This window comes from Marmota flaviventris, chromosome 6 (assembly GCF_047511675.1).
Source record: "Marmota flaviventris isolate mMarFla1 chromosome 6, mMarFla1.hap1, whole genome shotgun sequence".
NCBI classification, from domain to species: domain Eukaryota; kingdom Metazoa; phylum Chordata; class Mammalia; order Rodentia; family Sciuridae; genus Marmota; species Marmota flaviventris.
In genome coordinates this window covers 94,238,855-94,266,445 of record NC_092503.1, presented here as the reverse complement: position 1 = coordinate 94,266,445, position 27,591 = coordinate 94,238,855, and the positions used below count along the sequence as shown (strand labels likewise).

The window sequence follows — 27,591 nt, the reverse complement described above, 5'->3', positions numbered from 1 at the left end:
TTGTTGAGTCTTGTTTTGTGATCCATTCTACTAGCCTGTGTCTCTTAATTGGTGAGTTTAAGCCATTAACATTTAGGGTTATTATTGAGATATGGGTTGTTCTTCCAGCCATATTTGTTTATTTCTGTTACTAAACATGGTTTGTTTTCCTCTTTGATTATTCCCCCCCCCCCTTTACTGTCCTACCTCCCACTGTTGGTTTTCATTGTTATTTTCCATTTCCTCTTCCTGTAATGCTTTGGCGAGGATGTTTTGAAGAGATGGTTTTCTAGCTGCAAATTCTTTAAACTTTTGTTTATCGTGGAAGGTTTTAATTTCATCCTCCATCCTGAAGCTTAATTTCGCTGGATACACAATTCTTGGTTGGAACCCATTTTCTTTCAGTGTTTGAAATATGTTATTCCAGGATCTTCTAGCTTTCAGAGTCTGTGTTGACAGATCAGCTGTTATCCTGATTGGCTTACCCCTAAATGTAATCTGCTTCCTTTCTCTTGTAGCTTTTAAAATTCTCTCCTTATTCTGTATGTTGGGCATCTTCATTATAATGTGTCTAGGTGTGGATCTCTTATGATTTTGCACATTCGGCGTCCTGTAGGCTTCTAGGATTTGGGGTTCTGTCTCATTCTTCAAGTCTGGGAAGTTTTCTTGTATTATTTCATTGAATAGACTTCTCATTCCTTTGGTTTGGAGCTCTGTACCTTCCTGTATCCCAATGACTCTTAAGTTTGGTCTCTTAATGTTATCCCATATTTCTTGGATGTTCTGCTCATGGTTTCTTAACAGTCTTGCTGAGCTGTCTATGTTCTTTTCCAGTTGAAATACTTTGTCTTCATTGTCTGATGTTCTATCTTCTAAGTGTTCTACTCTGCTGCTAGTATTCTCCATTGAGTTTTTAAGTTGGTTTATTGCTTCCTGCATTTCTAGGATTTCTGTTTGTTTTTTATAACCTCTATCTCCCTGTATAGTTGATCCTTTGCTTCCTGGATTTGTTTGCGTAATTCGTTGTCGAAGTGATCTTTCATTGTCTGATTTTGCTGTTTAATGTCTTCCTTGATACTCCAGATCATCTGAAGCATGTATATCCTGAATTCTTTATCTGACATTCCATCTGCTGCAGCTGTTACCTCTTCTAAAGTTGCGTTGACCTGCATTGCTTGTGGTCCTTTCTTTCCTTGTCTTTTCATACTGCTTGCGTATCTTTCCTGCAGGTGTGGGCGGCGGCTCTGCTCTCTCCTTATTCCAATTGGGGTGTCGTGGCTACCACGCCGGCAGGTCACTGGGCCTGTTCTGGGAGCTGGCGGCGGCTCTGTTCTGCCCCTACTCCAATTGGGGTGACGAGTGTACCACGCCGGCAGGCCACCGGGCCTGATCCGCCGGTCGGTTGCAGGTTTGCCTACCCTGCAGGCGCGGGCGGCGGCTCTACTCTGCCCCTACTGCAAATGGGGTGACGTGTCTGTCGTACCGGCAGGCCACTGGGCCTGTCCCGCTGGTCGGTCGCAGATCTGCCCACCTTTCGGGCACGGGTGGAGGCTCTGCTCTGCCCCTACTCCAATTAGGGTGTCGTGGCTACCCCGCCTGCAGGACGCTGGGCCTGTTCCTGGCACGGGCGGCGACTCTGCTCTGCCACTACTCCAATTAGGGTGGTGTTTGTACCACGCCGGCAGGCTCCTGGGCCTGATCCGCCGGTCTGTTGTAGGTCTGCCTACCTTGGAGGCGCGGGCGGCGGATCTGTCCTGCCCCTCCTACCACGCCTGCGGACCCCTTGGCCTGATCTGCAGGTTGATCACTGGTCTGCTCACCCTGCGGGCACGGGTGGCGGTTCCGCTCCGCCCCCACTCCAATTGGGGTCACGTGACCACCACACCGGCAGGGCCTGATCCGGGCGTGGGAGAAGGATCTGCTCTGCCCCTACTCCAGTTGGGGTGACGTGTGTACCACACTGGCAGGCCACTGGGCCTGACCCGCCAGGCTAACACAGGTCTGTTTACCTTGCAAGCGCGAACCGTGGCTCTGCCCTGCCCCTCCTACCACGCCCATGTACCACTGGGTCGCGGGTCTGCCCACCTTGCGGTTGCGGGTGGCGGCTCCGCTCCGCCCCCTCTCCAATTGGGGTCACGCGGTCACCACGCTGGCGAGCCGTTGGGCCTGCTCCGGGCGCTGGCGGCGGCCCGGCTCCTTCCCTCTGGCTCGACGACAAATTGAGGAGACTCGGGTGACTGTGCCTCACCCCCACTACCAGGAGACCAACTGCTTATGTCACCACTGGTATTGATGAAGTTCCCTCCTCCGCCGCTTTCTGCAGACGTCAGATCTTTGCCATGTTGGTATCCTATGCGAATGGCAGCATTTCGTTCCCCTTGCCGGGCAACCAAAGCACCGGGTGGGTCCTGACCGGCCCTCAGCAGGACCCGGACCGAGAAGCAGTTTCCGCGGGCTCCTAGCCCCAGGCCAGGGAAGTTCCGGGAGCCGGAACTCGGCCACTCCGTGCTCGGTGTAAGCTCCTATAAATGTAAGCTCCAAGAAGCAGTCCCCGCGGGCTCAGTTCCGGGAGCCGGAACTCGGCCGCCCCGCGCTCGGTATTCACTCTGATAAGATCAGGTTCTAAGAAGCACCCAGGCGCTGAGCCCTAGCAATCTGTCTGCAAGCCGCAGGCGAATTGCAGCCTGAAATTACCTGTTCTACGGCTGAATGAGCTGCGGTCAGTCGAAAACAGGGGTGGTGATGTCAGTTTACCAACATGGTGGCTGCTGGCCTCCTCTGTGGTCTGACCGGTGTGGAGAACCGAGATGGACCGCTTCCTTCCCCCGTCTCGAACCCAGAATTCAGCCCTGAGTACGGTGCTTGCGCGGCTGGCAGAAACTGCAGCGCTGTAACCCTGCGTCTCTATCCCAGCGCACGCTGCAGATTCTAGCCGCGGGGCGATTTGCTGAATAAGCAGTGTTACCCTCCGTGCGACAAACCTCTCGCGTTTGAGTCCCCGTAGCTGATCCTCGTGCGATGGAAATCCTTCCTCCAGGTTCCGGAGCACCCCACTATTGCTGGAAATTCCTAACAAGATATCCTTTAGCCGTCCTGACTTGTCATACTCCCACACAGTGAAGCAGCACACGGGGGCAATGCACTCCCCTCGCCGCCATCTTCCTTCCCCCTTCCCTGTTTTTTACTTAAGAAAGACAAATTTAACTTCTAAGTTGATTTCCCACCAATGGTAAGGCACTGGAATACTTTGTGATAGGTCAAGTGCTTTCTTAATTTCTTGTCCCTTTCATTGGTAAAGGTTTTTTCTGAGGACATTCAACCCATTTTCTTTTCACAACATGCTGTAAAGCCATGTTCTTTCTGAGAACTTCCCTTCTCTCCTCATATATGGAAATCAAAACAGAGAAAAGAACAAGTCAATAAACTTACTTCCCCTGTGATTTGGTCACTGCCTCTGTCTTCATGTTTGGCTCTAGTGTGAACCAGGAATTCAGAAAGGGTCAGAGAACCACTGAATGCTTCAGACTATAAGGAACATGCTAGAAAACAGGAGGAGGCTGCAGCTAGGCAAATTTCTTCATCCATGGCCAATGAGAGTGTCCCTGAAGAATATTTAAAGTATTCTCCAAGGAGAGAGGCAAGTCCTACAGAGGTCACTTAATCTTACCATGGCCTTTTTGTCCAGTATAAAATATCAAATTGTTTTGCAGTGCTGAGTGGTTGTTTGCCAGCTGAAACTTCAAGTGGAATTCATAACTGAAGCTGATGTCTGAAACCCGTGAATAAGCCAGGAATGAAGTGTATCCAAAGGCATCCGTGCCACTGAAGCTGGGCTGAGTAATATTAATAGCTGTGGAAAAACCCAAATCAAACAATTAAAATAAACCTGTACATGTAGTTATAAAAAGAAGGCTATGTTTTGCCGATGCATCTGGCTGGATAGTCTATTTACTATCACAGTAATTATATTTAAGTACCCTTCAGCATTGAGCAACTAAGTGACTCAAAGGGGAATTTCAAAACCATAACAAAGGAAGTGCAATGTTTTTAGATTCTGCATAGAACCCTTTCACTCACATACCCTTTCTGCATAATGAAGATTTACTTAAAAAGCAAAGCTCTGTGTTGAGAAACTCAATTTTAGAAAACAGAAAAGATCACTGGCAGTCAATGTATTTGCTCAGGTGCTTGGTAAACACGATCTGGCATCCCAACACTGGATATGACTTAGAAAGAAACTCATGACTTGGAACAAACTGTGCTTCTCTAGTCCTGAACCTTTACATGAGCCAAAGCAATTCAAGGACTAGTGTGTACTAGATGGAGTCTAATTGAGGAGTGCTATTAGCTATCTATTTTCTCTTTTCTTCCTGCCTCTATTCTTACATCCAATTCCCCTCTTTCATTGTTCTTTTTTTTCTTCCCCATAAATAGTCTCAATTGGCTTTTATTTTCCTACCCCAAGAGGACCACAAGAAACAGGAAGGGGGATGTGGAGCTCCACCCCTGTCTTTTATGGACAGTGTTCCAGGATTAGTGGAATTTCCTAGGATCCATTTTTATTGACTGGGACATCTGGACAGAGGGAAGAAGAGCTTCTTTTGATTACATTATGTTATTTCTTTCTTCTCAAGAGATGTTGGATCTCCTGGGAAGCTGTAAAACTAGATTTTTTACAAGCCTTAAGAAATATCCTCATGCTGGTACCTAATGCTTAAAACAAAAGATACTCTTATGTCTGATAGTAATTGTTTATACAGCAAGTAACTGTGCTATCTCAGGAAAGATGATTCTTGTTATCAGAAAATTTTATTTCTGTTTGTTTCATATGAATATTAAACTAGAATATTTGTGTGGAATAAGCTGAATACTTTATTTTGATATTTTGTTAAAATCTTGGTTTATATCTTGAGATAAATGGCATAGGGTGAGTGTAATTTTATCAAAACTTGCCAGAATGTGAAGTAGGGTTTTTGAGACATGTTAGCTTTTCTAATAAAAGAATTTTGTTTGTGTTTTAAACTATTTCCATCAAGTACTTACTTTCAGTTGTATTGTGGGTAGGTTGATTGAGGGGACATGAGTCATACATGAGGCATATTAAAATAGAATAAAAATACTAACAGTCTTTCAATCTTGACATTAAAAACAGTGAAAACAGAATTCTACAATATTTTAATATTAAAAAAGAAGAGGAATGATTATTGTTTCATTTTAGCATTTCTTCCTGTTAATAATTAATGAATCTACTTAAAGATCTTATTTAATTTAGGTTAAATTGACAATAAAAAAAGTCTCATGTATTTTACTGTTAGATCCTGTGCTTTGTGTCACAGGACACAAAGATGGTGACACAGGATAAGAAAATACACTCTATTAAGCAGCTAGTGTCAGGTCAATAAATTTATTCAGATTGTACTGGACTAAAAGTTGAGGTTCAGCTGTGAGCAGTAATTCACCTGGTAGGTGAAGGGGAAAGATAATTTCAGGTAGAAGGAGCAACATGTTTTAAGGCGTGACGTCTAAAACTGCATGTTGTATTCAGAGAACTCATGAAATCTGCAAATTTTAGAATGAAGTATAAAAGGTGAAAGTGGAAGGAAAGGAAACAAGGTAGACAGAGGTCAAATCATGAAGGGCTTCATATTTTCTCTATAATCCTTAAGTAGTTGGGCAATGATTAATTACTTTTTAGAAATTCTACTCTATGGCTGGGTGCAGTGGTGCATGCCTGTAATCCCAGCTACTGGGGAGGCCATGACAGGAAGATTGCAAGTTCAAGGCCAGCCGCTGCAATGTGGTAAGATCCTGTCTCAAACAAACAAACAAACAAAATAAATAAAAACAAATAATCAACAAACAACAACAACAAAACAACAGATAAATACCACTCTGTGGATGAAGTGTGAAGCTCAGATAGGTGGAGAGAGCTGGAAGGCTAGCCTTTGATCCACAATAAAAATAAAGACTGGTGATATTAAGAAATGTAACAAGAGTGAAGCTTATGCAGAATCACAAAGACAAGACAATTCATGAGAAACTCTTTGGAAAAGGAAGAGTGTGTTATTTAAGCAGTTAACTAACAAAAAATGTATCATCAATGATAGTATCAATCAGAATCAAATCCAAGACACAATTTTATCCTATCAAAAAGAAGTACATTTCAAGATTGAGAATAACTCTGCCCAAAGGAGTGACTCTGTCACATGTCCAGCAATTTTAAAATCTGGGCTTGAATCATGGCTTGGCTTGACTGAGATGGGCTTAATATGAAAAAAGAATGTGAACTATCTTATTAAAAATGCTTTTAAAAATTGTTTTAGTTATACATGGACACAATATATTTATTTTGTTTATTTATTTTTATGTGGTGCTGAGGATGGAACCCAGTGCCTCATATGTGCAAGGCAAGCACTTTGCCACTGAGCCACAATCCCAGCCCTTCAGGGGTTTTTATATGCAAGAAACATTGGCAGAATAAATTATATTACTAAAACAAATTTCACCTGTTTCTTTTTACTTTAAAAATTGTGGCTACTAGAAAAAAATAATTATACAGACCGGTCACATTCTACTTCCATGCAATGGTACTGTAAAGAGAACCGAGTGTCTCTTGTCAGGTAAATTCTTCCTCTAAACTCTTAGTTGTGATTTACTTCAAGGGACTTTTTCTTCAGCAACTCTGAGCCTATAAAATGATAGAGCCACCATGGGGGACAATGGGAGTCAGGAGAAGGTGTCAAAGGTCATAAAACCCATCTCCCACAGGCTTCTATGTCTTTATGCACACTGTCTTGATTCTACTGAACTGGGCAGGAGAACATGGACTAACCTGGATTAGGAGAAAGAAGGTTTTCAATTTTACAAATCATTCTTTCCAGTTTCTTAAAAGTAAGACATTTATGGTCTTCAAACAGGTGACATTTGTTTAATGTGGTAAATCTATTATACAAATACCCAGATCAGACTTCTGGAAGCATCAGTCATCAAGTTAGGAGATTAAACAGATAATTTTATTTGGGGGTTACTAAAAGCATATTTATTTATTTTATAATCTCTGGCTGCTTCATAACTCCTATATGTAAGCTCATGCATTATTTTCCAGTTCTTTTAAAGTTATAGCAATGAATTGGGAATAGGAAGAAAGAAGGCAGTTGCTGGAATTTAAACTAAACATTAATTGTTTGGTATGTGGAAGAAGGCAGCTAAATCATTAGCAATGTCCTGGAAACATTTCATGCATAGTCAAAAGTATATTAACACCATGTAGGGCTATTAAAAATTCTAAGAATCTCAAGTGAATGGAGAATGTCATAATATTTTCCATAGTATTAGAGCCTCAAAGGATAATCTTTTTGAGACATGTTATATTATACCTTCAGAAAACATTTTAGGAAATATTGCCACAGAAAGGTTATAAAATCCTGTTTCGGGATGTTTATTAAGGAAAATTTTTCTCCTTCCCAATAAAGGCAGAGAAATAAGATATCATTATTTTAAATACAAGTGTTTTTTTGTTTTAAAAAATATGCTGCAGTTAGTTCCTTGTCTTAATTTAAATTATGAAGTACATACATAAGTGACCAAGTTGAACTATTGAGCTGTGGGAAATAGACAAGTATCTGGGATTTCAAAGCTCTTTCCCTCTGCTCTGTGCTCTGATGCCTCCTGAAGCCTGCTGACTTGGGGAGACCTGAACTGCTGTATCTCAGTGCTGGGGGCCAGGGTGGCAGGAATAGCCAGCTTACCCTTCCTGTGTAAACTTGGGCAAAGTATATCACTTCACTGTTTTAGTTTCTTTGTCTGTACAATGAGGTAGTAAGAATGCCTAACATTCTGTGAAGAACAAGAAAAGTACATGGTGGAGGGAAACAGATACCTGACTAATCTCAGACCTCAAATGGGCAAAGCTCTTGTATCAGTCCTACTATCGTCTAAGGCTTCCCAGTGGAGTCACTTTCCCAGTCTTTATGACAATAGTTTCATTCTCCCCACTTGAACATATAATATTCCTTGTCCTATTAATTAAATGACATACTTATTTCACAGAGAAAAATAAACCCTATTGACAGAACTACCATACCCTTTTACCATCAAATTCTACCACGCTTGAATCTTGCATTTCTGTCTATATTCTCTAGAACCTTCCCTCTTGCCGCAGTCTGGCTGGGCACAAATGCCGCAGTCTGGCTGGGCACACAATCACGAGCCACCACACAGCTTGTAGATTCAAACAGCAACTCTTTATTCCCGAACTCACACCAGCCGTCTACAATCACGTTCTGGGGAAATCCACGTTCTCTGCCCAAATCCACCTCCACTGGGCTTCTCTCTCCCAAAATATACTGTCTGAATCCCGTGAGAACTCAAGGGGAACTCAGGCAGCAGGATACGCCCTATTCCCAGCAGGAATAATCTTAAACCTTAAACCTGGAACCTAAACTGGGAACGCCCTAAACCCGATTATCTTAAACCGGGAACACCCTAATCCGCCCTGGTCCTTGAGCAAGGTCACCTACATTCAATGTCACTGCAAAATGTCAGCAACATGGGGTACGCTGGCAAGGAAATTGTCATACCTACTTGGCTAATGGCTCCCAGCACCCTCTGATTCCAAGAGTGGTCTACCTGGTATGGAACTTACTCCTCATCTGTTCGACTTCAGAAATCCAGGCCTGTTTCCCAGGAGACACCAAGTTATTATTCTCTATTGAAATATCCTCTTAAACATAAAATATGCTAGAATATCTCCATTTTAAATAAAAATCTTCCCTTTGCTCCATGTTCCCTAGTAGCTATGGCTTGTTTTATTGCTCGGGTCATTGCATGATGCTTCTAAAGAGTGTCTATATTGACTCTTTGAAAATCCTACTGCCATTCACTCATTTATTATTATTATTATTTTTTTTAAGATTGAAGCACTTTATCCTTTCTGCTAAGCTACAGAATCACATGAATTTGCCTTTAGAGCACATTTAGTGAGCTGACATGTTCTCACTGCAGGCTTTCAGGGTCATGACTCATTCAATCTGAATTATGTGACCTGTGTGGAGCCACCTGTTAGAACACTGTCTGTGAACTTGGCCCGTGTTGCCTTTGAGTGGTATTGGAAGCAGGAAGGGAGGTGAAGATAACAATGAATGGAAACAAAGTTACTGTTCTCAGTTTTGATTAATAAGGATCAGTGAGGACAGAGCCATATCCTCCCACTCCAACTGCTTAGAGAAAACTCTACTAGAACAGTGGGAGGAAGATATGTTCTGCTAGATGGGTGGCACTAAGTCATTTATACTATCAGGAGTAAATTCTTGGATTTGAGTGTTTCATCAACAAGTGATAAGGGCATAACCCTTTCCATGAAAAGATTTTTATTTACAGTCTGGCATTCTAGTTCCTCCTATTAAATTACAATAAACTCCCTCTGTTAATTGCTTGCTTTTCTTACATTTTTTAATTCCAGTCTTACACAGAACTACTGTGTTGTTACAGGTATCTTACAACTCCTCATAGGACACTTCAAGTTCTGGCACACATTGGAACCCAGTTCCATTCACAATAGCCTCAAAAAAAAAAAAAAAAAAAACTTAGAAATAAATCTAACCAAGGAAGTAAAAAACCTCTACAAATAAGAATACAGAACACTGAAAAAAGAAATTAAAGATGACTTCAGAAGATGGAAAGACCTCTCATGTTCATGGATAGGCAGAATTAATATTGTTTAAAAGGCCATACTGCCAAAAGTATGCAATCTCCATCAAAATACCAATGAAAATCTTCACAGAACTAGAAAAAACAGTCCTAAAAATTCATTTAGGAAGAATAAAAGACCAACAATAGCCAAAGCAATTCTAAGCCAAAAGAACAATGATGAAAACATCACAATATCTGACTTCAAACTATACCACAGAGCTATAGTAACAAAAATGGTATGGTACAGATATAAAAACAGACACATAGACAGATGGTATAGAAGATACAGAGACAAACCCACACAGATACAGTCATTTGATCCTTGACAAATGAGCCAAAAGTATACTTTGGAGAAAAGACAGCCTTTTAAACAAATGGTGCTGGGAAAAATAGTTAACCACATGTAGAAGAGTCAAACTAGACCCTTACTTCTCACTCTGAACAAAAACCAACTCAAAATAGATAAGAAACCCAGGAATTAAATCAGAAACTATGAAACTCCTAAAAGAAAATGTAGGACTAACACCCTACCATGTAGGCTAAGGTAATGACTTTTTCAATAGGCTCCCTAAAGCTAAGGAAATAATGCCCAGAGTTAATAAATGGGATGGCATCAAGACAATATGATTCTATACTTAGAAGACCCAAAGCATTCCATCAGAAATCTCCTAGGACTAATAAATAAATTCAGCAAAGTATCTGAATATAAAAACAACACCTACAAATCACAGGCATTTCTGTACATCAGTGACAAATCCACTGAAAAAGAAACTAGGAAAACTACCCCATTTACGTTAGCCTCAAAACCAAACCAAACCAACCAAACAAACAAAAAAACCTTGGGAATAAACTTAACAAAAGAGGTGAAAGACCTCTACAATGAAAAATATAACATGCTAAAGAAAGAAATTAAAGAAGACCTTAGAAGATGGAAAGATCTCCCTTGTTCTTGGATAGGCAGAATTAATATTGTCAAAATGATCATAGTGCCAAAAACAGTATACAAATTCAATTCGATCCCAATCAAAATCCCAATGACAGGGGCTGGAGTTGTGGCTCAGCAGTAGAGTGCTTGCCAAGCATGTGTAAGGCTCTATGTTTGATCCTCAGCACCACATAAAAATAAATAAATAAAATAAAGGTATTGTGTCCAACTACAATTGAGAAATAAATATTTAAAAAATAATCCCAATGACATTCATTATAGAAATAGAAAAAGCAATCATGAAATTCATCTGGAAAAATAAGAGACCCAGAATAGCCAAAGCAATCCTTAGCAAGAAGAGTGAAGCTGATGGCATTACTATTCCAGACCTTAAACTATACTAGAGAGCAATGGTAACAAAAACAGCATGGTATTGGCACCAAAATAGACCTGGAGACCAACAGTACAGAATAGAGGACACAGAGTCTAACCCACATAACTATAATTATCTTATATTAGACAAAGATGCAAAAATGTACATTGGAGAAAATGTAGCCTCTTCAACAAATGGTGCTGGGAAAACTGGAAATTCACATGTAACAAAATGAAATTAAACCTCTACCTCTCGCCATGCAAAAAACTCAACTCAAAGTGGATCAAGGACCTAGGAATTAAACCAGAGACCTTGCACCTAATGGAAGAAAAAGTAGGCCCAAATCTCCATCATGTCGGATTAGGCCCCACCTTTCTTAATAAGACTCCTATAGCACAAGAATTGAAATCAAGAGTTAATAAATGGGATGGATTCAAACTAAAAAGCTTCTTCTCTGCAAAAGAAACAGTCAGTGAGGTGAATAGAGAACCTACAGAATTGGAGCAATTCTTTACCGCAAGCACATCAGATAGAGCAGTAATCTCCAGTATATATAAAACACTCAAAAACCTTAATATCAAAAACAAACAAACAAACAAAAACCCCAAATAACCCACTCAATAAATGGGCCAAGGAACTGAACAGACACTTCTCAGATATACAATCAATCAACAAACATATGGAAAAATGTTCAATATCTCTAATAATTAGCAAAATGCAAATCAAAACTACTCTAAGATTTCATCTCACTCCAGTGAGAATGGCAGCTATCAAAAACATAAAAAATAATAAGTGTTGGCAAGGATGTGGGGAAAAAGCACACTCATACATTGCTGGTGGGACTGAAAATTGGTGCAGCCAATCTGGAAAGCAGTACAGTATGGAAATTCCTTGGAAAATTTGGAATGGAACAACCATTTGACCCAGCTATACTACTCCTTGGTTTATACCCAAAGGACTTAAAAACAGCATACTATAGGAACACAGCCCTATCAGTGTCTATAGCAGCACAATTCATAATAGCTAAATTATGAAACCAACCTAGATGCCCTTCAGTAGATAAATGGATAGGGAAACTTTGGTATGTATACACAATAGAACATTACTCAGCATTAAAAGAAAATAAAATCATGGCATTTGCAGGTAAATGGATGAAGTTGGAGAATATAATGCTAAGTGAAGCGAGCCAATCCCCAAAATACCCAAGGCCAAATGTTTTCTTTGATGTGAGGATGCTGACTCATAATGGTGTTGAAGGGGAACATGGGAAGAATGGAGAAACTTTAGATAGGGCTAAGGGGAAGGAGGGGAAAGGTAGGGGCAATGGGGTATGAATGATGGTGGAATGAGTTAGACATCATTACCCTAAGTACATGTATGAAGACATGAATGGTGTGAAAATACTTTGTGTACAATCAATGACTTGAAAAATTATGCTCTATATGTGTAATATGAAATGAATTGTATTCTGCCATCATGCATAACAAATTAGAATAAATGAATAATTTGATTAAAAAAATAAAATCTATCAATGGGATAGCATCAAATTAAAAAGCTTCTGCACAGCAGAGGAAACAGGAATATGAGAACCTATAGAATGGGAAACAGAAAAATGGATAAAGAAAATGTGCCATTTCTTCTTGATTTTATTCAAATCAGGTTATCTTCCTCATTTTTCTCTGAAACTTCTTGTGTTAAGATCACAAGTGACCACCATCTTTTTAAATTTAATTAATTCTTTTTTATCTTATTCAATATCTCAGAGGTAAGTGACATGGTTGATCTATAATATATAATGGACTATCTATATAATCTTCTGAGAAACAATACCTTCCTTGCCTTCTGAATCAAATCTCTTCTGTAGTCTTCCCTCTCTGCTCAGAGCCCAAACTAGGCATCATCTTTAAATTGTGTCTTTCTCTTCTACCTCAACCAGTGAAGTGTTAAATCCTGTTAATTCCATCTTCAAAATATACCTCGAATCCCACTACTTTCCTCATTACCATTAATGCCAAAGTTCAATGCACTCTTTCTAGACTGGACTACTGTATTTGATTCTTACCATGTCCCCGCTGCCTGTTGTCCCTCTATAGTCTTTACATTTTATAGTCAGAGTAATTTATTTAAAATTTGTTTTAATTAGTTATATATGACAGTAGACTCCATTTATGCACTTTGATACACACACACACGCACACTCGCGCACACACACACACACATAGATAGGATAATATTTCTCATTTTTCTGAGTGTACATGTTGTAGAATCACATTGATCATGCACTCATATATAGACATAAAGCAATAATGTCTGCTTCGTTCTACTGTCCTTCCTATCCCCACAGCCCCTCCCCTTTCCTCCCTTCACTTCCCTCCACCTAATCTAAGGTAACTCTATTCTTCTCTAGTGCTCCCCCACCCCCCTGCCATCTTACTGTGAATTAGCATCCACATATTAGAGAAAACATTGGACCTTTGGTTTTTTGGAATTGGGTTATTTCACTTAGCATGATATTCTCCAACTCCATCCATTTACCAGTAAATGTCATGATTTTATTCTTCTTTAAAGCTGCTGAGTAATATTCCATTGAATATATATACCACAAAAATAAAAAATTTATATTTAAAAATCCTGCAGTGTTTTCCTGTAAAGTTTGAATTAAGTTAAAAGCTCCTTACTCTCATTTCATTTTGCTCACTCTGTTCCAACCATGTCAATTTCATTTTGTTTCTCAAACAAACCTAGCATACTCCTAGATCAAGGCTTCTACTCTTGCATTTTCCAATCCCTGAAACATTCTCCCTAAAAGGTACATAGCTCCTTCTTTAACTTCCTTCAAGACTCTCCTAAGTGTCTTCTTTTCAAAGGAGTCTCCCCCGACTATGACTATTCTATTAAACTATGCATCCCCTCTTACCTCCACGGCTCTCTAGTTCCTTAATCTGCTTTACTTACCTAAGTGTATTATATGTCGCTTTTATTTTAAACTTTTTATTTTTTCTTTCCTCATTTATATTTCTGGTTCCACTAGAGCAGAGGGCTTGCCTGTCTTTCCTGAATTCCAGGTCAGGCAACAGTGTTTGGTTCACTTGAGCATAGGATATATATTTATCAAATAGTTGGATGGACACAAGCAAAGGGTTTATGGTAGTGTTTAGGGTATAGTGATGTTTATTTATATATTCTTTTTCTGTTGTCCTTGCTTACCTAGTATCTTCACTATTCTGCTCTTACAGATACTAGAGATTGAACTCAATTTTTTTCTGTACTTATGTGAATATTCTTTCTTACATGATTGATTGGAGATATTAGATGAAATTGAGAAACAAAATTTCTATACCATCACCGGGGCTTATATTTTTCATGCTTTTTTTTTCATTTTCCTAGTCATTTGCCTCTAAAGAACAAGACTATTTCTGGATTTTTGCCATAATATTAAAATCTTATTTTTTTCTGGTCTTGGCACAAATTCAGATAATATGTTACACACTGGTTCTGAAAACCAAAGCATAGGAACCCCCACCTTGACAAATTAGTTGTTTATCATAATCAAGTTGTATAGATGCATCTTTATAAATTTTATTTTATAAATATTGGTTTCTTTCTAATATTGGACTAGTGTGTGTGTGTGTGTGTGTGTGTGTGTGTATGTACACTAGGTATTGGACCACCCAGGGGCATTTAACCACTGAGCCACATCCCCAACCCTTTTTTAAAAATATTTTTTATTTTAAGACAGGGTCTTCCTAAGTTGCTTAGAGCCTCACCAAATTGCTGAGTCTGGCTTTGAACTTGTGATCTTCCCGCTTTAGCCTCCTGAGCTGCTGGGATTACAGGTGTGCAACACTACGCCTAACTATAGAGTCTTTTTAAGCTGGTAAACTAAAAATACTAAATTTATTTCTTCAGGCAATTGATAGGCATTTTTTCTTCTATTTTTAGTACTGGGGATTGAATCCAGGGAGTCCCTACCACTGAGCTACAACTGCACCATTTCTATTTTTACTTTTGATACAGTGTCTTGGTATGTTGCCAATGCTTGCCATCTTGCTGCTTCAACACCCCCCACTCCCCACCCCCAGAAGTTGGGATTACAGGTATGTGCCAGTGTGGTTGGTTCTTGATAGTTTTTTGTTTTTTGGGGGGATATTAGAGATTGAACTCAGGGGCGCTCAACCACTAAGCCACACCCTCAGCTCTATTTTGTATTTTATTTCTCAACAGGGTTTTACTGAGTTGCTTAGTGACTCCCTTTTTGTGAGGTTGGCTTTGAACTTTGATCCTCCTGCTTCAGCCTCCTGATCTGCTGGTATTGCAGGATTGTTTTCGACAGAAAAAAAAATGGCTGTTACATGACAAAATATATTTATAATACCCTTACAACCTTATTCTAAAATTTACGACCTTGATTTGAAACAATTTCATCAAAAAAGAATACTAGAAAATATCAAAACTTTTCAGGGTAGGCTGTCTTGTCTAAATGTAATTTTTGAAGTAAAGTCCATTGCTCTAATTTTATACAGATACAAAAGGCTGAAAGAAAAAAAAAAAAGGTTGGTTTTTATCTGGATTCTGTTTTCTATACAGGCTGCTGTATATAGCCTCAATAGAGTGGACACCAGGGAGCGCTGAGATAGTGAAAATCCAATTCAGTTCTTCCTTCTCTATTTTGTATTTTAATGAAACAAGCAGATGGTGGATAGATTTTTTTTTTCCCCCTGGAAACTGCTGATTTTGAAAGGCTCCAGAACGCCAGTTTTCCAAGCATGGCGTTCAGCAGCATATCATACCTCAAAATATACATTTAACTTTGCCAGGAAAATTAATCTGCCCTTAGGCAGATGGATAAATTTGTAAAAACACAAGATCACTGCTGGCCTCTCCAGCTTTTCTTTGTAGGTTTGAGTATAAACATGTTTATTCTCTCTTTATTCTTTGCTTCTCCTTAATAACTTAGAAATGGGTTTTGTTCAGTATCCTGCTCAAATGCAATTAGGTTATAAAACCACGGGTGCGACCATTGTCTTTGTTGTTTCTATTTTAGCTATTGAACTAAAACCATACCCTTGTGGGGTGTTACTCCAAACTGTTCAGCAAAATCATTTGGAAATAAAATGTGCTAACTTACAAATGTGATTTTCATTTAAAGGGGAATCAAAGTGACTATCTCCTGAGACCTGGCTAAAAATTATGAGTGAAAAAGGCATATACAGAAAACACACTCAATTTTTTTTCCTTCTGAACCAAGATAAAGACACTCAGTACATGAATAAATCAAACTCTCTATTCAAATGGATATACAGTATTCAATGTACCCAACAGTAAAAACACGAAATTAATATCTGTTTTTACCAATTTTTGCTTATATTATGTTGTTCAGGTATTCTACATAGATATTTTATTCCTACCATTCTTCTCTAATTGTCATAGAAGACTTGAGAACAAACAGAATTTTACACTGGGACAGAAGACTGATGAAAATGCACAGTGTCATGTTTCCTACCAGTAAAAGGAGCAACAAATGACCAGAATCCAAAGCAGCACATGTTTGTCTAGCTGCATAATTCTTAGAAACTAGTGCCATCTTCTGGCTGTTGAAAGTAATTGCTTGACTCTAAAGCAGATATTGAGAGGCTTTTGTGCAGTCAACAAAACAAAACAAAACAAACAAACAAAAAAGTTGGGTACATACAGCTTCACATTGCAATATCTGCATTGTATTACAGTTTATGGCATAAACTCTGAGAATGATAAAATTTTCATACACTTTTACAATTCACATTACATAAAATGTGCAAGTTTATATTGGATTAAATATTGTAGGTTTATAGTTTATTATCATGAAATACAATTCCTATTATAGACTATTCCATAAGTGGTTTGGTTTGAACATTTTTCTCATTTCCTACTGAAGCATTTCTTCGTGCCAGTGAATTTTTAGGTATTAAATGTTGAGGTTGGAGTGGGTCATCATTTGAGTTTAGTGAAATTTTGGCTTTTTAAGCTATCATTTTTAAGACATAAGGGTACAAATACATTTCTTTGTGCAATAAAGATAGGAAAATAGTAATTATGGCTCCTACTGTGTTCCAGATGCTAGGTGCCCATCTAAATTATTTTGTTTCTGCTGGAAGCCCAGTGAGACATTCTTATACACATATTTATATCTTTATTTTTTTAGTTTTGGCTCTTACATTTAAGTCTATGGTATACTTTGAGTGAGTTTTTTTTTTTGTGTGTGTGTGTGTGAGAATGTAGTCCAAATTCTTATTGTGTTTTTTATTGGCACATTATAACTATCCATAAAAATGGGATTCATTGTTATCTACTCCTGTGCAAAGAACATAATTTGGTTGATTTCATTCCCTAGTATATCCTCTTTCTCTACCCTACTCCCTCAGCCTACTCCCCTTCCTCTACTGTATTAGACTCCTCTCTATTTTTGTGAGATTGCTTTTTTAATTCCTTTTTCTTCTCTAGCTTCTGTATATGAAAGAAAACATATGACCCTTGACTTTTTGAGTCTGGTTTATTTCGCCTAGCACGATGTTCCTCATTTTCATCCTTTTGCCAGCAAATAACATAATTTCATTATTTTTTCTTTATTACATTATTTATTTATCCTAATTTGTTATACATGATGGCAGACGCAATTCATTTCATATTACACATATAGAGCACAAATTTTCAAGTCACTGGTTACACACAATTCATTCTTGTTTATGGTTGAGTAAAACTTCATTTTGTACATGTATATATACATATGTACATATAAATATTCCATCATATATATGCATATTTATATTTGTGTATATGTTTATATATATGTGTGTGTGTTTATATATATATTTTTTCATTCCACAGTTTATGAATCCATTCATCTATTGATGGGCATCTGAGCTGATTCCATAATTTGGCTACTGTGAATTGTGCTGTTGCAAACATTGAGGTGACTAAATCAGTATACTACTAATTGCTATAGTATGCTGATTTAGATATTTTGGATCAATACCAAGGAGTGGGATAGCTGGGTCATATGGTGATTCCATTCCTAGCTTTTTAAGGAATCTTCATACTGCTTTCCAGAGTGGTTGTACTAATTTATGGTCCAACCAAGAGTGTATGAGTGTATCTTTTCCACCACACCCTTATTATTATTTTTATACTTGATAATTGCTATTCTTATTGGAGTAGGAGGAAATTTTGATGTGGCTTTTATTTGCTTTTTCCTGATTGCTGGAGACACTGAACTTTCTTTCTTTCTTTTTTTTTTTTTTTGGTATATTTGCTGGCCATTTGTATTTCTTCTTTTGAGAAATGTCTGTTTCATTCATTTCCCATTTATTGATTAGGTTGTTTTTCGGTGTTAAGTTCTTCAAGTTCTTTATATATATGGATATTAATTCCCTGTTAGAAGAGTAGCTGGCAAAGAGTTTCTCCTATTCTATAGACTCTCTCTTCATGCTTTTCTTTCCTTTGCTATGCAGAAGCTTTTAAAATTTGAGGCCATCCCATTTATTAATTCTTGATATTATTTCCAGAGCATTGGACTTTTATGGAGAAAGTTGTTTGTGCCTATATGTTGGAGTGTTGACCCTATGTTTTCTTCTTGCAGTTGCACAGTTTCTGGTCTAATTCCTAAGTCTTTAATCCATTTGGAGTTGACTTTCTTGCAGGATGAGAGATAGGGTTCTAATTTCACTCTCTACATATGGATATTCAGTTTTTCCAGCACCATTTGTTAAAAAAGGCTGTCTTTTCTCCGACATGTTTTTGGCACTTCTGTCAAGGGCTCTATTGGGGCTCAGAGAGATTAAGTCACAGAGAAATGGCAGAATCAGAATTTGAACCCAGGCCCATTTGATTCCAAAGCTTGGGTTCTTTCTAACATTTTATGCTTCCTACTTCACTCTAATGATTGGACTATTCATGACTTTCTGGTTAAAAATCCATTGATAGATACTTTATATTATTAGCATTTATACTCTTCACAAATTACTTTATATAACTTTATTCAATTCCTTCTGACAAGTTCTGGCTATGGACTCAGGGAAATTTGTGGGACTCTTAGATCCCTTGTATATTTAATAGAGATATAAATGTATATTAATTGCTTCACAGTGCCAAATACTTAACTGGTATTCAATTTATACCAGTAAATTTATCAACAGAGAGGTTTTTTAGGAACTAAATTGTTTTCCAATATTAAAAAATGTGTATAAAAATAATTGTTAAAAAGATCAATGTGCTTTTAAAGCTTTCCAAGTGCATGAATGTTTGAAGACACAGGCACACACATACATACACATGTATGTATACATATATATTTTCCATGTAATTAACTATAGTTTTTATTTTTTGGTTTTGAAATTACATAAAAAATGCTTAGAAAATTAAAAAATCTAACAAATCTAACAAAAAGCCCAAAATAATAATACTGACTTATTGAAAAGCAACATATATTTTAACTGTGAGAGAGAGAAGAAAAAAAATCTTAACCAGAGATGCTATAGGAAAACATAGTTTTGAGACATCTGCAGTTTAGCTATTGAAGTGCTGGAAAAATGCAGCAGCATACTTCAAGATACAAAGTCATTCTGGGGACCATAATAAGTAATTGTTGAAATGGATACAATTCAAGGAACGTTTATATTAATAAATATGACTTGAGAAATTATTCTAAGCGATGTTGCCAATAAAACAAAGACAACCCATTAGCCATAATTTTTTGGAGATGATCATTCATATTGGAGTAGTATTTTTTTTTTTTTTTATTTCTCATAATATATCTATGTATTTACTTATTCATTCTAATTAGGTATCTGTAACAGCAGAATGCATTTTGATTCGTTGTACACAATTGCAGCACAACTTTTCATTTCTCTGGTTGTATATAATGTAGCGTCGTACCATATGTGCAGTCATACATGTAATCAGGGTAATGATGTCCATCTCATTCCACCATTTTTCCTAACCGCATGTCTCCTCACCCCCCATTCTCTCCCCTTTGCTCAATCAAAGTTCCTCCATTTTTCCCATGTCTCCTTGCCCCACCCCATTATGGATCAGCATTCACTTATCAGAGAGAACATCGGCCTTTGTTTTATTTTTGGATTGGCTTACTTCGCTTAGCATGATATTCTCTAACTCCATCCATTTACCTGAAAATGTCATAATTTAATTGTCCTTTAATGCTGAGTAATATTCCATTGTGTATATATAACACAGTTTATTTATCCACTCATCTATTGAAGGGCATCTAGGTTGGTTCCACAATTTAGCTATTGTGAATTGAGCTGCTATAAACATTGATGTGGCTGTATTACTATAGTATGCTGATTTTAAGTCCTTTGGGTAGTGGGATAGCTGGGTCAAATAGTGGTTCCATTCCAATATAAAAAAAAAAAAACTACAAAAATGATTAGATTATTTGAGATTTTGAGTTACAGTATGCAAGCAACAATCAGAAAGCATAATCAAAAGAAATATTTTATTGGCTATAGCATGGACTACCTGGAAAGAAACTATCAATCAGGTTTCTTAGTTATAGGCAGTAGAAACCAACCCTGGGTATCTTAAGCAGGAAAGGAATTCAAGAGCAGGAGACAGACTACCTAACAGAATCAATGGGAGGTCTGGAGAGTAAGTGTGGACAATAGGCAAAAGCAAAGGAGCACAGGCAGCTCAAACACAGCCCAGTGCACATTGTGTGAGCAGCATTGTCAGGATGCAGCCATCGGTAGCTACAACCGAGGCCAGCCATGTGATCCTGCCTGCTACAAATAACTTTAAATATCTCTTTGTCTTTGAATTGCTTTCTTGTGGTTTAAATTGTGATGAGAGTATCTCATTGGTTTGTCCTAGATCATGTATGTACACACAGATAGGAAAGAAGTTTAGGTGCTATATAGCCAAAAACCAAAACCAAAACAAAGCACAACACCTAATTCATGTCTCCTACCAACCTTTGGTTGCCCAATGCCAGTATGCACCCTTTTTATACTTGCATTTTCAAATACTTCCTTCTAATATAAATGAACAGTTGCCCATATAACTAAAAAACTACCACTCTCCTTATCCCTAAGGAACCTTCTTAAGGTCTTTTATTGCATTTTGTTCCATTTGCAGGATCTCTGCATAATGGTCATTTATCCTCTTGCTTATTTTGTGATCCTGTTCTGAGATGGAATACATGTCAGTTACTAAACCCAAATACTTTGCAGAAGCTGAGAGCATGTGGCAACTGTAATGGGATGTGAATGTTTCCATAGTTTTTTTGGTGAGAAAATCAAAAGTACTGCTAACACCATTGTAGTCTGTTCCTCCTCAGCACCCACAAGAGGCATCCAAAGGAAGGAACTTGATTAAGGGAGCAAATTTTAAAGGTGGAACTGGAAAGGCAAAGAGGATGGTGAGGCCATCCAGGGACGAGCAACAGCCAAACAGTCAGAAGCAGCTGCTACCACTAAGGTTAAAAAGACAAAAAAGAAGATGCACCATTATAAAAGCACAAGAGCCCTGGACTCCTGGTGAGAGCTGGGTCCATGACTGGAGCTGCTCATCAGGGCAGATCATGGGTGGGGAGGTCAGTCAAGTGAGAGATGGAACCAAAAGTTGATACTGGTATAGGAAGAAATACCCCAGCTTTAGTCCACTGACTCTCTCATCTCCCAGCAGGGCCTTCCCTTGGCAAGGGAAGTGTCGTTTATACAAGGTGAGAAATGAGTCTCATGGAAATGACTGGCATGCTCAACAGGAAGGAAATCCTAGGGCTATATGCTTATTTCCAAGTGTTCAGAGGCCACTTCTATTATTATAGCTTTCTTCCTTGATGCTGTATCTTTTCACATAATAGAAACAACTTTAAGTTCTCTTTGCTTTTAGCTAGCCCAGCAGCTGATTGGATTCTATACCTGGTGTGTGAGGAGGCCAGTCTTCATTCCTGAGGATACTGGCCATGGTGTGTCTGCCATGCAGGGCTTCATGAAGTCTCCATTAACTGTTACCCCAGATGTGTGATGTAGTACCCCAAGGCACGTTGCAGCTGTGTGTGTGTGTGTGTGTGTGTGTGTGTGTGCCTACATCTGCACCATGGGCCTCTTTAGTAGTCTAGTGAAGTCAATGGACACACTTTTTATTTTTAAATCCATGAAGTAAAATATACAGGGTCATAAAACAAACCTAATTTTTTGAAATATATTTAATAAAATATCACAAAAATGTTGTCATCAAATAAAATGCATGATTATTTTGTAATACATTTAAATAACAAGATCTAGTAGTATGTTTAATAACCTACAGCAATTTCAAATTGTGAGAAGCACCAATATCTTTTAATACAGTATATAGCAATTTTATGTGATATAAAAGAATTTGATTTCTCTTGATGACAAAGTCACAGGTACTGATAATACTACTGTCCTTTTTTTTTGAGGGGGGTGGTATTCATAATTAAGAATACTTTAAGCCTCTGTTGAAGTTTATAGAAAGATGTAATTCCTTCCCGCCCCATCCTCATTCACAGTGCCTTTGACCTAGAGGGTTACCTGCCTTCTATTATGACATGTTTCTTTGTCTGCTGGCTAGTTCTCTTCCCTTCAGTGTTGCTAATACCTCACCTTCTTATTGAGATCTATTTTGTCCTACCTTATGTGTCTTATTTGCTTATATCCTTCCCCATGTGATACAGATTAAGAAAAAAACGCTTCCTTGACCAGTTTTGAGTCCCTAATTAAAGGCCAGTAAGTTTCCCTTCTTGAGGATCTGATTAAATTCATCCCCTGAAACACTTGCCTTATTGAATGTTCATATTCCAGGTCACTACAACACCTATATTAATTGCCTGGGTCAGGTACAGACATAGACTCTATGCCTGTGAACCCTTAAAATTATTCAAATTAATCAATCCACAAAGAGTCTTCAAAACCCACATAATCCACTCCATTCTCCATACATAAGAACTCTACAGTTCCAGTTTGCTGTTATCCAATTCTTGAGCAAAATCCTTGTGTATCCCTGAGTGACAAATCTTCTTACATTTGAAGCTGTAAGTAACAAAAAGTTCTGCTTTACATCTAGTTGGAAGTGTTACATCCTTCCATCAAAAAAAAAAAAAAAAAAAAAATCTTGGGAAAAAGTCACATTCATGCATTGCTGATGGGACTGCAAATTGGGGTAGCCAATATAGAAAGCAGTATGGAGATTCCTTGGAAAACTGGGAATGGAACCACCATTTGACCCAGCTGTCCCTCCCTTGGTCTATACCCAAAGGACTTAAAAACAGCATATTACAGGGACACAGCCACATCAATGTTTATAGCAGCACAATTCATAATAGCTAAACTGTGGAAAAAACCTAGATGCCCTTCAGTAGATGAATGGATGAAGAAACTGTGGTATATATACACAATGGAATATTATTCAGCATTAAAAGAGAATAAAATCATGGTATTTGCAGATAAATGGATGAAGCTAGAGAATATAATGCTAAGTGAAATTAGCCAACTCCAAAAAACCAAATGCCGAATGATTTCTCTGATTTAATGATGCTAATCCATAATATGCTGTGGAGGGCAGGAGTGGGAGGATTAAATGAATTCTAGATAGGGCAAAGGGAAAAAGGGGAGGGAAGGGAATGGAGGGTCCACAGGGGGTGGGAAAGATGGTGGAATGTGATGGCCATCATTACCCTAAGTACACGTAAGAAGACACAAAGGATGTGACTCTACTTTGTGTACAACCAGAAATATGAAGAATTGTGCTCTATATGTGTAATATGAATTATGATGCATTCTGTTGTCATGTATAACAAATTAAAATTAAAAAAACAAAAACAACATCAACAACAGCAAATTTTGGTTCTCTTGCAATTTCATTTCTCTTTTTCTTCTTGACATTTTTATTTGTTTGTTTTCTCATAGCACTGTTTATTATTATTTTTTTTTAACATATCACTAGAGTACTTCTTGCACATTAAAAAACAAGGTCGATGAGGGTGGATTTTGTCATTTTTGTTTTCTGCTGTACCAAGAACTTGGAGTAGTGCCTGGTACATCGCAGGCTCTTAGTCCGTATTTATTGAATGGAGGCATGACCCTCTTTCCTGTACCTGCTGTGATCAGTCACTCTGGGCAATGCCTTCAACCCTTTTACTCCTACATGTGTGTTTATATGAGAATACTTATATGGACAGTGCTACTGTAGATTCCAATCCAGTGGGGCTGTTTCTGGGTCTCTTGAGAGCTTTTTTATTTTAGATGCCCACCCTCTAATCTAGTAGAGCTGAGTCATGAGAAAGGGAAGGTTATATATAGAAGTGGATGTATAGGGGTTATCGTAAGAAAGCCTGACCTTGGCTTCAGAATCTGTATAATATGGTCAGGTATAGTTTCAAAGATTACATCATGTCTTCAAGAACAGCACCATGACCCTAAAAGGTGGCCTGGTCATGCTGTCATGGAGTCTGTAATGGGTTATTTTACCATTATAAGGCCAATAATTTTTGAGTGGAAGGTTTCATAACACCAGTATCTATCTTTGCCTTCTTTCTTTCATCATGAAGTAAGTCTGTACGTTTGAAGTACTATTGTGCAGGCCACCACCATGATTTATACTGTGTTGACTATGTCCCTCAGTGGAAATGGTGGAGGAAGCTTGACCAGTAGGGCAAGTGAATCCAAGTCCAGAATGAGTAGCTGGCGCAGTAAGAACGCATTACTGCCACTACCACTGCCACTTCAAGCCTGGCACCACATTAGGGGTCTGGATCATTTGTAGCCATCAGGAAATTAAGATTCAAGTGTGCCAGCTCTTGCTGAGGGAGAGGCCACGTGGAGGCCTTCCTGGCCTCAGCTTCTCAAATCATAGCCACCTCTGCCAGCTGCCAGACAACATTGTAAAATCTTCTAACGGTTCATATTTCTTTCACCAAAAAATATGTGCAATCTTTTTTTGGATTTGTTCCGACAACAGAAGTCATTCTTCCTTTTTAGTTTTTGGTAATCTGATGAGGGTAATTTATCAAGATACTACTTTCATTTCCCTGATTACTAGTGAGTTTGAGCAACTTTTACTTGTTGACCATCTATACACTCTTCAGTGAAATATCTGTTCATATCCTTACAAATATTTCTTTTGAGTTTATTTTGACAATTCTCAAGAGCTCGTTGCATATTATATAAATCTTTTGTCTGTCACATCACAAATAATTTCTCCAAACATGTTGTTTTCCATTGACTTTAGATGTGATGTCCTCCTTTGCAATTCAAAGTTTAAAAACTATTATTGAAATATTTTCTTTTATATCTCTAGAAGTTTCTGTTTTGGTTAAGAACATGTCCCTTCTTGACACACTGTGTATGTAGTTTCCAAGATTTATTTTTGAAATGTCTACCGATTTATATTTTCTATTTGTAGTAATTCTGGATTTTACTTTGGTACATATTGTAAGAGAGGTCCAACTGTATTTTTTAACTTTTGGAGAATAAATGATGCCACCTCTATTTATTACTTAAAACATTCTCTCACAATTGAATAAAGCAGGAATTTTGTCATCTATTTATTCTCATATGTACTGGGAGCTCTTACTAGATTTACTCTTTGTCCTACTGGTCTGTTTGTATCTTACTGTGTCAGTGCCACAGAGGTAAAGATGAAAGTGGACTAGTGTGTGTTCTGACATCTGGTCAGGCAAGTTCCCCTTCACATTTCTTCTTTTAAAATATTTTAACTAAATATTTATAGGTTGCTCTTATGCATATTATTCCATATCAGTTCAAAACCTTTGAAATTTTATGGAATTATTTATGTATTATATTTTATAAAATTGATATTTTACCGTGTTTTTTTCTCATCTGGGAATATGGCATTTTTTCCTAAGCCATTCACTTATAATTTAATCTTCATTCATGTTTTATAACTTTCTACATAGAAATATTAAACTTTTATCATGAAATTTATTCCAAGTTTTTTCTTGAGGATTTTTAAAATCACAATTGTGTGTGGAAACATTTCTTATTTCTATTTCTGGATGGGTTCTGAAGTGTAACAAGATGTTAAAATAGAAGTTCCACTTGAAGCACAAAGAAAATAGAAATGACACGTCAAAGCAAGGTGACCATGACTTACAAAGCAGGAAGCTGGAAATCAGCCAGGGACTCACTGAGGGTATGAAAGGCTGAGAGCTCTCACTCTTTCACCTCACAGCAAGAGAGGGAGTTGAAGAACACCACTAGATGAGCTTAATATGTGTGCCTGAAGTCTGACGGGAGGGGACTTCTGCTTGGAAAGACCAAGAGTTGGGAGACCAATATGCTGTACTGAGGGAGGGAGCAGATGTGAGTCTGCTTCTCCCCCTGGGGTTAGTCAGCACCCCAGGGTCTGTTGGGGCGTGTTTGCCCTGGGTCTGATGTGGGTCATGTATTGGACATAGACATTGCAGTATTTCTAAGTTCTGACCAAAAGAACCAACTTAAGAGCTGAAGAGCACTCAAGTAGGGAAACCTGCCAGCTTTAGGAGATTGCTTGAGATTGAAGAAGGAGCATACAGCCAGAGGGAGATGACTTTTGCCAGAGCAAAGAAAATTGTAGGGATTATCAGAATATCAGTAGTGGGATCCCGAGAACACCCAGGAAAGTGCTCCACAAGATGAGATTGGTTTTGGATGCCTGCCAGTTCCAGAGTGTGGCAAAGCTAAATCAAGCCAGTCATATCAGTGAAGGGAGAAGTTTCCTGTTCACTTCTTCCTTAGCTGCAGGCTGAAGGGCCAGGAACCGCTTGTGGCAAAACAGGGGAGGAAAGAGTTCTTTCTCCCTTTACCCTGACTTGAAATTTTTTATATGACTTGGCTCCAAATGTGGATGGAAAAGCATGAAGTTAAATGGAGTTAGAAGATTTGCCTATCATCAAAATAAAAAGTCTAATTGCTAAGTGGAACCAATGTTTCATGACCTAGAAATGACAGTGTTAAATTTTCACTTGAGAGGGAAAGGAATAATTGACACCCCTGAGCAAATTTGAAGAGAAAGTGGAAGATACCACACTTTATCTTTATATATGAAAGTGCCATTAAGAAGAAAAGTTATTTGTTTTCACTTTTTTTTGTCTTATAACTAACTATAGCACCAAATATTCTCACTAAATTATATCATAGATAAGAAATAGATTGTGTCTTCTTTTCTAGTTTTGGTATATTTTTTTTAACGTTTTTACCTTTGCATTTGCTTGAATCTTCCCAAGAAAAGGGTTAATGATAATCGTCACAACAGGCATCCTTGTCAAGTTCTGATTTTAATTGAAGAGATTTTTGTGCTTCTCCATTTGGAAAAATATGTAATTTTGATTTTAAGCTAGGCTTTATTACATTTAAATATTCTAATTCTATTTTTGTTTTTATAATTTCCTTATAAATGATAAAAAACAAGCATGCTTGCCAAATTTTATTGGATGTCTTATCTGTATCTATCAAATAACATTTCAGTATCAGTTGATGTAATCATGAAATATTTTCTTTAGTTTATTTTTAAATTTTGAATTATGTTGATTAATTTCCGGGTACTGAATCACCCTGGTGTAATATATATTTGGTACATTGTTCAATTATATTTGCTGATATTTAGCTTTTAT

General features: G+C 38.0%; 1 protein-coding gene across 1 annotated transcript in view; it reads right to left on the bottom strand.

Annotated features, from left to right (window-relative positions):
• Window positions 1–27,591, bottom strand: part of Eys (eyes shut homolog) — a 1,581,889-nt gene that overhangs the window by 87,465 nt on the left and 1,466,833 nt on the right. The window contains 1 exon segment of the mRNA XM_071613805.1: window positions 3,647–3,829. Coding sequence (XP_071469906.1) covers window positions 3,647–3,829 — 183 coding nt within the window.